We start from the raw sequence: 12177 nt of genomic DNA, 5'->3' as shown, positions 1-12177 counted from the left end.
GAAAGGGTTAGTAGCCTGTAATGTTACTACTGATATGTTTGTGGGGAGAAAGATGAGCTCACCACGTCACAATGATGTAGCTTATTATGAATATTATTATGAATATTATATATATATATATATTATCAATAAACTAGGACTATTTTATTCCCTTTGTTTCATTCACATTTCATGCATTGAGTCACACAGGTCTGAAATATCTCTTAAGGATCGGACCCTTTTTTCAATTTTCGCCTAAAATGACATACCCAAATCTAGCTACCTGTCGCTCAGGACCTGAAGCAAGGATATGCATATTCTTAATACCATTTGAAAGGAAACACTTTGAAGTTTGTGTAAATGTGATATTAATGTAGGAGAATATAACACATTTAATCTGTTAAAATATAATACAAAGGGGAAAAAACACGTTTTTTTTTCTCGTTTTTTCCCATCATCTTTGAAATGCAATGAAAGGTAACAATGTATTATTCCAGGTTAGATGCAATTTTGATTCTGGCCACTAGATGGCAGCAGTGTTTGTGTACATTTTTAGACTGATCCAATGAACCATTGCAGGGATGTTCAAAATGTTGTATTAAGTCTGCCCAAATGTAATTGGGGCAATTCTGTAGAGGTTAAGTATGGGATATCAATAAAACGTTTATACCGTCATTTAAAGCTAGTGCATTTCAGAGTGAAACAGCACAGCATTTCAGTGTGTGCTAGGTGTCCATAGTGGCTCCAGTGTTTGGGTGTGTTTGGGTCAGGCTGTCATGGAGAGTGAGTGTGTTAAGGTCCCTCACTCAGGTGGTTTCTCTGGTGCCCATTCCTCCCATTCCAGCACTCAGGGGCTGAGTAAACACTCACTCAGTCAGGGCCTGGGTGGAAAGAACTCTGCCTTGTGTGGCAGCAAGGCAGGCTTGTCTCTGTGGGATAGTGTGTTTATGTATACGGAGAGATGTATTTCTAAGTGCAGTTTGTTTTGTTTGTGTGGGCCTGCATGGCATATGTGTGTGTGTCTGTGAGCTTGTGTGTCCACCACACCCAGGCTATGTGCAGGTAAATGTCATCCAACAGGTCCCTCAGGTCTGTCTATTAGTATACTATATGTCATGTCCACCCGTATCTCTAGATATCTGTCACTCGGCTCAGGTTCAGTCACACTATCAGATTCACACATCAGCCATTCCTAGACTGTCATAGAATGTTATTCATCAAAAGTAGTTTTCTTCAGATAACCTCTTTTCCCCCTTTCAGAAACCGGATAGTCTCACTTCCATCTGCATAATGAAATCATCAAATAATGATGGAGTGATGCCTGTAACATTTTCTCCTAGTACAGCCTGTCCTTGGCCAGGCCAGTGTGCTGAGGCAAAGTGTGTGTGTGTGTTCCCCTGCAGGCCTCCCTGATCCCTTTGCCAAAGTGGTGGTGGACGGCTCAGGACAATGTCACTCCACAGACACCGTGAAGAACACCCTCGACCCCAAGTGGAACCAGCACTACGACCTGTGAGTCCCCTCATCACTCAACCCACATAATGGATAGCGCAGAGCTTGCGCTTGACATACCATCCATATAGAAGCAGCTGTGACTAGATGTGAAACTGTGTATCTAACAGAAACCTTACCTTAACCTGCTGATTTAGTAATGAACCAGCATTCTACTGAACTGCAGCCCCTCTCTATAACTATCACCAGTGCCCTCTATGCTATATCTACACCAGTGGAGGCTGCTGAGGGGAGGACAGCGCATAATAACGGCTGGAACAGCGCGACTGGAATGGCATCAAACACATGGAAACCATGTGTTTGATGTATTTGATACCATTCCACCATTCCGCTCCAGCCATTACCATGAGCCCGTCCTCCCCAATTAAGATGCCACCAACTTCCTGTGATCTACGCATTCCCTCACCCAACTCCAATGTGCCACGTGTACATCAGGGATGTGTCACACATTGATTCTGCAAGATCTGAATGCCTTACAGTAAGCTGTGTTTATGTCTGTCCTCGCACTTATCTGTAGGCCAGCAATGACAATTCCACTGGGGTAGTTAACGTGAAAAAGAAAAACATTTACCTTTTGGGCAGAAATATGTGCATGTCTTGTTGCATCCATGTCGCTTTTCCCAAAGACTGCTTGTCTTGTGAAAACAACCTGGGAAAAGAGGGGGGGAGTGAAAGTTTCCAGTATTTGCCCAGTGTTTATCCAGCCGTCACGCGTAGCTAACAGAAAGAGGAAGCACATGTCTCCGTTTGTTTGGTTGCTCAGGATACCAGACCCTCTCCCAACATGGCTGTTTAATTAGCTGTTCATGTCCCGTTTGACAGGAGGGAAACATAGCCCTCAGTCAGTCAGTCAGTCCCACTGTGGAGGAGAGAGAGTGCTGGACACGGTGATGGATGGGAGGACATCGACCTGTGTGCTCCCAAGACGGAGCCAAACGCACGCACACACACCTCTCCATTTTAATTTTTTTTTCACTTGGAACCTGCCTGTGTTTCTTCCTGTTAATGACTATGTTAAACCTTTAGGTGCCCTCCCTCTGTGTGTCAGGGTTAAGGATTACTACTCCATGCTAAGGCACATGGACTCTCCTCAGTGTGTGGAGTCTAATTGACTGAGGGTAGCTGAGCACACTCACACATATTCAAATGGTGTCTGAAACACCTGGTGCTCACGCTCAGCAGAGCCAGAAAAGCCTTTGCTTAGTTGGCACTGAAGCTTTTTTCCATTGGTTGTATGTGCACAGCATGAGGAAGTGTATGTGCTCATGGCAACATTGACACGTCAGGGCCTCCTCAGTGGTGCTGTCAGTGGTCAGACCAACAGACTGGCCCGTGACCGCTGACCCCAGCCAGCATTGTTGCGGAAGTGGCCTGTATGCCAAGGATAACAGACTGTGTCTCGCTGGCAAACTGCCTCTCCTCGACTCCTATCCAGCCCAGTTAAAGTATGTGGAGCAGACAGACTGGACTGTAATACGGCTCTGTAGCCCTATTAGGGACAAACCAGGGGACAAACCTATCAGTTTCTTGTTCAGCACGCTGCAAACTACATTTATAGTAAGAAGTATAATATGTTAATGAATATGTCAAATAACATTTTATTTGTCACATGCTTCGAAAACAACAGGTGTAGACTAACAGTGAAATGCTTACTTACGGGCCCTTCCCAACAACGCAGAGAGAAAGAAAATAGAGAAATAATAGACAAGTAAAACACGTAATAATAAATACACAATGCACAACGATAACTTGGCTATACACATTGGGTACCAGTACCAAGTCGTTGTGCAGGGGTACGAAGTATTTGAGGTAGATATGTACATAGGTAGAAAGTGACTAGGCAACAGGATAGATAATTAACAGTAGCAGCAGTGTAAGTGATGAGTCAAAAGAGTTAGTGCAAAAAGGCTCAATGCAGGTAGTCCAGGTAGCTGCTGGTTAACTATTTGTCTTGGGGGTAGAAGCTGTTCAGGGTCATGTTGGTTCCAGACTTTGTTCATCGGTACCGCTTGCCGTGCAGTAGCAGAGAGTCTATGACTTGGGCGACTGGAGTCTTTGACGATTTTGAAGGCCTTCCCATGACTGGCAAATGCTTGGCATCCGACCGCAATGTGCTACAGGGGGTAGTGCGAATAGCCAGTACATCACTGGGGCCGAGTTCCCTGGCGTCCAGGTCCTGGATGGCGCCTTGCAGTCGGATGCCAAGCGGTGGTGCAGCTGTATAACCTTTTGAGGATCTGAGGGCCCATGCCAAATCTTTTCAGCCTCCTGAGTGGGAAGAGGTGTTGTCGTGCCTTCACAACTGTGTTGGTGTGTGTGGACCATGATAATTCCACCACTCCACTACAGCCCCGTGGATGTGGATGGGGGCATGTTTGGCCCTCCGTTTCCTGTATTCGGCCCTCCGTTTCCTGTTTTCTGGCACCATACTGCCAGATCTCGGACCTCCTCCCTATAGGCTGTCTCATCGTCATCGCTGATCAGGCCAACCACCGTCGTGTCGTCAGCAAACTTAATGATGGTGTTGGAGTTGTGCGCGGCCATGCCATGCAGTTGCGGGCAAACAGGGAGTACAGGAGGGGACTAAGCATGCACCCCTGAAGGGCCCCCGTGTTGATGGTCAGCGTGGCGGATGTGTTGTTGCCTACCCTCACCACCTGGGGGTGGCCCGTCAGGAAGTCCAAGATCTAGTTGCAAAGGGAGATGTTCAGTCCCAGAGTCCTTAGCTTAGTGATAAACCTGGAGGGCACTATGTTGAACGCTGAGCTATAGTCAATGAACTGTATGCATGGTTCAGTGTTGCTTGCCTCGAAGCGAGCATAGAAGGCATTTATCTCGTCTGCTCACGTCACTGGGCAGCTCGTGGCTGGGTTTCCCTTTGTTCCCCGTGATAGTTTGCAAGCCCTGGAGCATCCAACGAGCGTCAGAGCCGTTGTAGTAGGATTCAATCTTAGTCTGTATTGACAAACTTCCTGTTTGATGGCACGTTGGAGGTTATAGCAGCTTTTCTTATAAGTGTCCGGAATACTGTCCTGCTCCCTGAAACCGGCAGCTCTAGCCTTTAGCTCAATGTGGATGTTGCACTTATTAATGATGCCGGTGACTGATGTGGTAACCTCCTCAATTTTTTGGGATGAATCGCATAGCATATTATAGCCTGTGCAAAACAGTCCTGTAGCTTAGCATCTGCTTCGTCGGACCACTTCCGTATTGTGCACGTCACTGATATATAATGATGAGATGTTAATTCATCTCCTATACCTTCATAGATACAAGTATTGGGATGAAAAGACACATGCACAATGTTGTGTTCCCATAGCCTGGCCCAGGCCCTTGTCCCTCTGTGTCCCATCTCTGCAGCTATGGGGACAGGGGGAACAGGTGGCGGTAGTGTCCCCAGGACCCAGCTGGTCCTATCCTGCCTGCTGAGGAAGTATGACAGCCTGGCCTGCCTAGCACCAACTGCCATGCAATATGCCATATACTGTAACTAAACCAACCAGAGACATAACATAGAGATGGCCTAAGAGGAGAAACTCTTATCTTATCTTACGTAATCATATTATCTGAGAGTTTGGTATGTTTGGCATGTGTATAGTGTATGTAAACATACTGTATCTTGTTTTGGAAAGCTTAATCCAATATCTAGTCTACTGCTCTTATTATAAGATACAATAATCATATCCAGATCTGTGTTGGATTTAATAATTCCCCCCTACAAATCAGTCCTGCATTCTAATGCTCTCAGATAGCACCCCAGACAGGCATTTGGCTTCTACTCAAAATGTCCAGACATCTTACTCACAGCCCCATTGTTTCACATCCCTTTAGTTTTGGTAAGCAGCATGATAATTATAGTGGGATGCAGTCTGCTAACTGTATGGATGATTAGTTTTACACTGAGGAAGGGAACTGGGCAGAACAGATGTGCCACGTCAGGTTCACGTAGTGTGAGTTTAATACCCAGGCCTCGACTGACACACAGTACCTAAGAGTGATAACAGAGGCAGTCAGGGAGTAATGTCATGGTTCAACTGTTCACTCTCTCCTTCTTTTTCTCACTTACACTATCCCTCTTTCCATCTCTCTTTCAGCCTCTCCTCCTCCCATTTCTCTCTCTCCTTCTCTGGGTGATTTTGGGTTGAAGGGCTGCCTTTGGATGATTTATGACTCACAGGCGGAAAATCCCTCTCAGACACCTCCTGACTGTGTTCTTGTGGGGACGCAGCCCGCGGTGACAGGCAGCCCCGAGCGGATGTGTGCCTCCCCAGCGGGGACATCCAGGCAAAGACTGGCCTGTTGGAACAGTGCATTCACACGGGCTTTAGTAACATCTACAGTACATTGGAAGTGACTGGTCTCTCTCTTCTCTCCTCAGATATATTGGCAAGTCTGACTCCATCACTATCAGCGTGTGGAACCACAAGAAGATCCATAAGAAGCAGGGGGCTGGCTTCCTGGGCTGTGTACGCCTTCTATCCAACGCCATCAACCGCCTCAAAGACACCGGCTGTAAGGACTACCTGATTGAATTAGTGTTCGTGTGTGTGTGTATTTAATGCTGTGAGGTAATGTCATGTGTAGTGACCCATTGTCTGTCCCACAAACGGAGTCACAGGCTAGCGGAGTCACAGGCTAGCGGAGTCACAGGCTAGCGGAGTCACAGGCTAATAATCCCCTTCTTCTGTCACAATGACACATTGAGCTGTACCCTCACAAGTGCGCACACTGTCTCCCTATTCCTGACAGGGCACAGACCAGGTTGTGAGAGGGGTCACATTCTGCAGTGCCAGAACAGGAAAAGACAATCAGCATCAGCCCACAATCACTGTAAACGTGTCATGTCAGAAGCTAATGGCTAAATGAGATTGAGGCTTGGCGCTCCAAGCCAACGCAGCAGTGGCAGCCAGACAGGGACCCAGTGATGGCTTTACCAAACGGCCTCCCCCTCCCACTGTATGTATACTATGCTGATAGGCCTGCTATGGTCTTGTAGATGGAAAAAGGACAAAATCCCACTGCTTTTTCTAGAAGCCCCTGACACTTGTTTTCCTTGAAAACCCGAACCCTGTGCCTCAGCTGTGAGTAGTTTGCCTCTGCATTTCCTCTCATTCCCCCCTCCTCACGCCCTCCACCCTCGTCTGTCCCATAGACTGGCAGCATGCATGCGCCACAGTGACTAACCTCCGTTTATCTCGGTCGGCAAATCTAGACAACCGGTCATTTTACTCAGACATGCATAATTGTACAGCTATTTAAATGTAAGCATAGATTTGTTATGTCCCTCGGTTGTGGTCTTATTCAAGTGTATGTTTGTCATTTTTTCGCTTGTGCTTTTTGCAGCTGGTCCACTGTGTCCTGTCCACAGGCGTTTTAGGGGGCTTTGGGTTTGTGTGTGCACGCTCATTGCCCCAGTCTTGTAATGGTTTGACCGACCATGTTTTGGTCCCTGTTTAGTCTAGACGTACATCCTGAGCTGATCTGCATGACACTCAGACAACAGTGAACAGATAGTGGCATTTCTCATATCTGCAGGCAACGTGGTATTCCTGATATTTCTTTGGTCCTTTTTTTTGCTTTGTTTTTCAGCCTGGGCTGAGAACGTAGACATTGGCAGGGGTTCATGTCCATGTTCAGTCTGGGTGGAATAGTGCCGGCTTTGTGCAGAGATTTGTCAAATGTTTGACCTCTGTAGTGAACTGCAGGCTGCTCGGTACCGATGCTCAGGGATTTTTTTACGGTCCATGGCCACTCCACAGACCATCTGTTCCAGTGCATATCCCATACCCAGCCTCCAAGGGAGGGGGGAGAGAGAGGAATTCACTGTGGGTGATGTAAACGATACAGAGCAAAGGGACTTGTCTGCGGGGACAAAAACCCTCCCAACACATGCTAGTTTACATGTCTCTCAGACAGTGATCGATCCCCCTTTCCTCTCTCTCCTCCTTCCCCTCTCTCCTCCACAGATCAGAGATTGGACATGAACAAGCTGGGCCTCAATGACAGTGACACAGTGAGGGGTCAGATAGTGGGTGAGTACAGCAGTGACCAGCAGGCCACACAGACTTTCACCACATACTCACGTACATTCACGTAACACTGTTATGTACCTGAAGTGTCACCACTCCATTATTAGAACCTCAGGCTAACCACAGTTGTTTTTATAAGGCTGATAAGACCTCACTACACCACCACGCATAGAAAGAGAACTAGGAAAGAGAACAAGAAACCCTCCCAACACCATGTAGGCTCCCTCCAGTAACCTGAGCCTGCAGGGGGACTTATTTTCCCAGTGATTCGTTGGTGTGTAAAGCGTTGAGCGCTGCCCCTGAGCGTGCCGTGCCTCTGACACCAGGCTCGATGAGCGCCTCCCTCTGACTTCAGACGGCCCACACTTCCATCTGCACAACAGGGCATGGTGACAGACAGTCACAGCACCTCTGACCCACCAAAATGGGCACTGAACAGCCTGGGTGGTGGCAGAGAGGCCAGAGTTAGCTAGCTACAGTAGACATAGAGTCTAGCATTGATACGTGCCCTCCACTCACTTCTTGGGTCCTTTCCAGAACTGGGATTTGGGACTGGTCAGACCACTGTCAGAGTGCAGACGGCTGGTACTTCTACTTCCAGACACGATCATCTTGTCACCCACAAGAGGATTTGACAATGTGATCCTCTTAAAAATGGATTCCTCATTTAGCCCTAAATAACATCATTACAGTATTGCATTACAGCAATTCACAGTTTTAAAATAGTTCCTCTTTAGTCTCTGGTATGAGAGGACATGAACAGAGTGAGATTCTACATTTACATTTACATTTAAGTCATTTAGCAGACGCTCTTATCCAGAGCGACTTACAAATTGGTGCATTCACCTTATGACATCCAGTGGAACAGCCACTTTACAATAGTGCATCTAGATCATTTTAAGGGGGGGGGGGGGCAGAAGGATTGCTTTATCCTAGGTATTCCTTGAAGAGGTGGGGTTTCAGGTGTCTCCGGAAGGTGGTGATTGACTCCGCTGTCCTGGCGTCGTGAGGGAGTTTGTTCCACCATTGGGGTGCCAGAGCAGCCAATCATTCTACCACCCAATCATTCTCCTATGTGTATCTGAATGTGTCTGTGTGTCCAAAGTGAGCCTGCAGTCCAGAGACAGGATAGGCACAGGAGGCCCAGTGGTGGACTGCAGCCGTCTGTTTGACAATGACCTGCCAGACGGGTGAGTACCATACCCACCAACACACCACAACTCCATTTAACATTTGTCCGTACTGGACAGTGGACCCACTATCACCACATCATACCCTCACAGAAGGGCCAGTCTGAGGCTATGATAACCACACTGCCCCACAACCAAAAGTGTTCCAGACAGCATGTGGTGTGGTGTCCCAGACTCCAATCTAAGTAGCCAGAGGCTCTGCTGTTCAGACACTTCACCAGCTTAGCACGACTGACCTCACCACTGAGCCAATGATGTTGGCTGGGGTTAGGGAGTCTAGTCTGGGGTTGGTGTGCGCCAGAGGAATTGGGTGAGCAGATGGGAGACTGTGTCCTATTAGCTAGCAAGAAGCTCTGTGGGGAATATCTGGGTCATGTTTAGTAGGGGGGAAATGTTTTGAAACAGTGAAACAGGAGGTACTACCTGAACTTGGTTGCCCTCAATGTCCACTCACTGCTTTGTATGTGTGTGTGTTTGTATCTGCTGCATCCAGCTGGGAGGAGCGGAGGACTGCGTCTGGCCGAATCCAGTACTTGAACCACATCACACGCACCACACAGTGGGAGAGGCCTACCAGGTGAGTCAGCCTGGCCTCAAAGTCTTTATGTAACATAGTAAATGTAAATCTGTGACACTCAAATTAGTATGATATGTTTGGTATGATGACATAAGACACAAGGTTACTGAAGCCAAAACACTAAAGAAGGGAGGTTGGTCGGGTAGGATGGGTGGTGGGCGTATATAGCGAATGTCTAGCAACCCAAACGTTAGCATTTTTGCTAATTAGTAACCACTTAGCATATTAGCTAATCCTAACCTTAATTCTTAACTCCTAGCCTAGCTAACATTAGCCCACCCTCCCTGTCTGACTGTGATCTCCTCCTGTTCCCTGTCTCTCCCAGGCCTGCGTCGGAGTACTCCAGCCCGGGCCGGCCTCTCAGCTGCATTGTGGATGAGAACACGCCCATCCTGAGCACCAACGGGGCCACGCCCACCATTCCGTGTGTCCCGTCCAGCGACCAGCGGGCCCAGGAGAGACGCGTCCGCTCCCAGAGACACAGGAACTACATGAGCAGGACACACCTCCACACACCCCCAGACCTGCCTGAGGGATACGGTTAGTGGAAAGAGGATTCTAACACACAATATGGACACACCGGACATACACAAACATACACACAATCACACTATAGGACTACCACTTCGGTTCCCACAGCCAGACTAGACTGGAGCATTCTGTATTATGAACATCCTCTATGACAGACATGTCTCCTTCTGTTTTAAGACCGGTGTCGTCATTGCAATGCCTCGGTGTTAACTGCCTCCCTCCTCCTCTCTTCAGCCCAACGCTCAGCTGAATCATCCTGCTAATCTGTGTCCCTATTCAGTCCCAACAGCACAGCCACCATGACTCTGCAGCGCAGCATAAGCAGCCTGACAGGCCCCATTTTTAAAAAACTAATTGAATCGATCTAGCAGTTAAAGGCTGGCGGCAGCCGCTCACTCCTTCCCCTCCTCTCTCCTTCTTCACATGCAGCCCATGGGCGGCTGCTTGTTATTCAGACACTGTGTAGTCTTGCTGAGGATTTAGGAGTGCTGGCCAGCGGAGTAAATCACAGCAGCCCAGCCCAGCTCTTCAAGATTAGGAGGGTGCTGTCTCTTTTTGGGCCAGCTCCTCTGAACCGCTGTTAGCAGCCCCAGTGGCGGGCCAAGGTCGACCAAGAAGTGTCACTCTGTGTCGAATGCGTTGGGCGCATCGGTGCTCAGCGGGGAGGGGGGAAGGTGGAAGTTATGTACACATATGTTAGAGAGGCAGGGCGGTGGGTCCTAAGGAATGCCAGAGAAGAGCTTCCAAGCTCATGGAAATATCTCCGTCAAGCTGTGATGAATGAGCTCACCAACACACAGACAACCATCTTCTCCCCTTGTCAGCCCCGCAACTGGGATCCAAACGGACTCAATCCCTGCTTTTATCTCTATCTGTGTGATCTCTCTTACGCTTCCACACACGCTCGGATCAAGATACGCACGCACATTGACGCACCAATAACAGTCCTCACAGTGGAACAAATGTATAACTAACAGATTTATTTTCCTTATCATCCACTCACATCTCTCACTCATCTCTCACTCGCTCACTCATCTCTCACTCGCTCACTCATCTCTCACTCGCTCACTCATCTCTCACTCACTCGCTCATCTCCCACTCTCTCGCTCATCTCTCTCTCTCACTCACCTCTTACTCATCTCACTCTCACTCATCTCTATCTCTCTCATCTCTCACTCTCACTCATCTCTCTCTCATCCACTCTCTCACTCTCACTCATCTCTCTCTCATCTCTCACTCTCACTCATCTCTCACTCATCCACTCTCTCACTCATCTCTCACATGTGTGTACTTGTCTGTAACCATTGCTCTGTACCTCTTATACCTGTATGAGTAGCCATGCTATTGTTCCCCCTTTACAGAGCAGAGGACCACGCAGCAGGGCCAGGTCTACTTCCTCCACACCCAGACAGGAGTCAGCACATGGCACGACCCTCGAGTGCCCAGGTATACCCAACACCACTGTCTGAACACACAGTGCCCAGGTATACCCACCACCACTGTCTGAACACACAGTGCCCAGGTATACCCACCACCACTGTCTGAACACACAGTGCCCAGGTATACCCAGCACCACTGTCTGAACACACAGTGCCCAGGTATACCCACCACCACTGTCTGAACACACAGTGCCCAGGTATACCCACCACCACTGTCTGAACACACAGTGCACAGGTATACCCACCACCACTGTCTGAACACACAGTGCCCAGGTATACACACCACCACTGTCTGAACACACAGTGCCCAGGTATACCCACCACCACTGTCTGAACACACAGTGCCCAGGTATACCCACCGCCACTGTCTGAACACACAGTGCCCAGGTATACCCACCACCACTGTCTGAACACACAGTGCACAGGTATACCCACCACCACTGTCTGAACACACAGTGCCCAGGTATACCCACCACCACTGTCTGAACACACAGTGCACAGGTATACCCACCACCACTGTCTGAACACACAGTGCCCAGGTATACCCACCACCACTGTCTGAACACACAGTGCACAGGTATACCCACCACCACTGTCTGAACACACAGTGCACAGGTATACCCACCACCACTGTCTGAACACACAGTGCCCAGGTATACCCACCACCACTGTCTGAACACACAGTGCCCAGGTATACCCACCACAATCAGTGGCTAGCTCTCCTAAGGCTTGTCCAGACCCTTCTGTAATTGTGCTGCTGGTTACATGCTGACAAGCTAAGAGAGAGGGCTGGTGTCATAGTCCTTTGTAGCTCAGTTGGTAGAGCATGGTGCTTGCAATGGCAGGATAGTGGGATCGATTCCCAGAACCACCCGTATGTAAAATGTATACGCTCATGACTTTAAGCCGCTTTGGATAAA

At 48.5% G+C, this 12177-nt stretch overlaps 1 protein-coding gene across 2 annotated transcripts in view; it reads left to right on the top strand.

The window, feature by feature from the left end:
• Positions 1 to 12177, top strand: part of LOC129833294 (E3 ubiquitin-protein ligase SMURF2) — a 56755-nt gene that overhangs the window by 27943 nt on the left and 16635 nt on the right. Inside the window, exons 3-9 of one of the 2 annotated variants that reach the window (XM_055897780.1) lie at positions 1383 to 1491; positions 5870 to 6003; positions 7458 to 7523; positions 8626 to 8710; positions 9204 to 9287; positions 9613 to 9827; positions 11180 to 11264. In XM_055897780.1, the coding sequence (XP_055753755.1) occupies positions 1383 to 1491; positions 5870 to 6003; positions 7458 to 7523; positions 8626 to 8710; positions 9204 to 9287; positions 9613 to 9827; positions 11180 to 11264 (778 nt within the window). The other variant, XM_055897781.1, reaches the window with a different exon arrangement.

This window comes from Salvelinus fontinalis, chromosome 34 (genome assembly GCF_029448725.1).
Source record: "Salvelinus fontinalis isolate EN_2023a chromosome 34, ASM2944872v1, whole genome shotgun sequence".
Classification (NCBI taxonomy): Eukaryota; Metazoa; Chordata; class Actinopteri; order Salmoniformes; family Salmonidae; genus Salvelinus; species Salvelinus fontinalis.
This window is presented reverse-complemented; position numbering and strand designations above follow the sequence as displayed.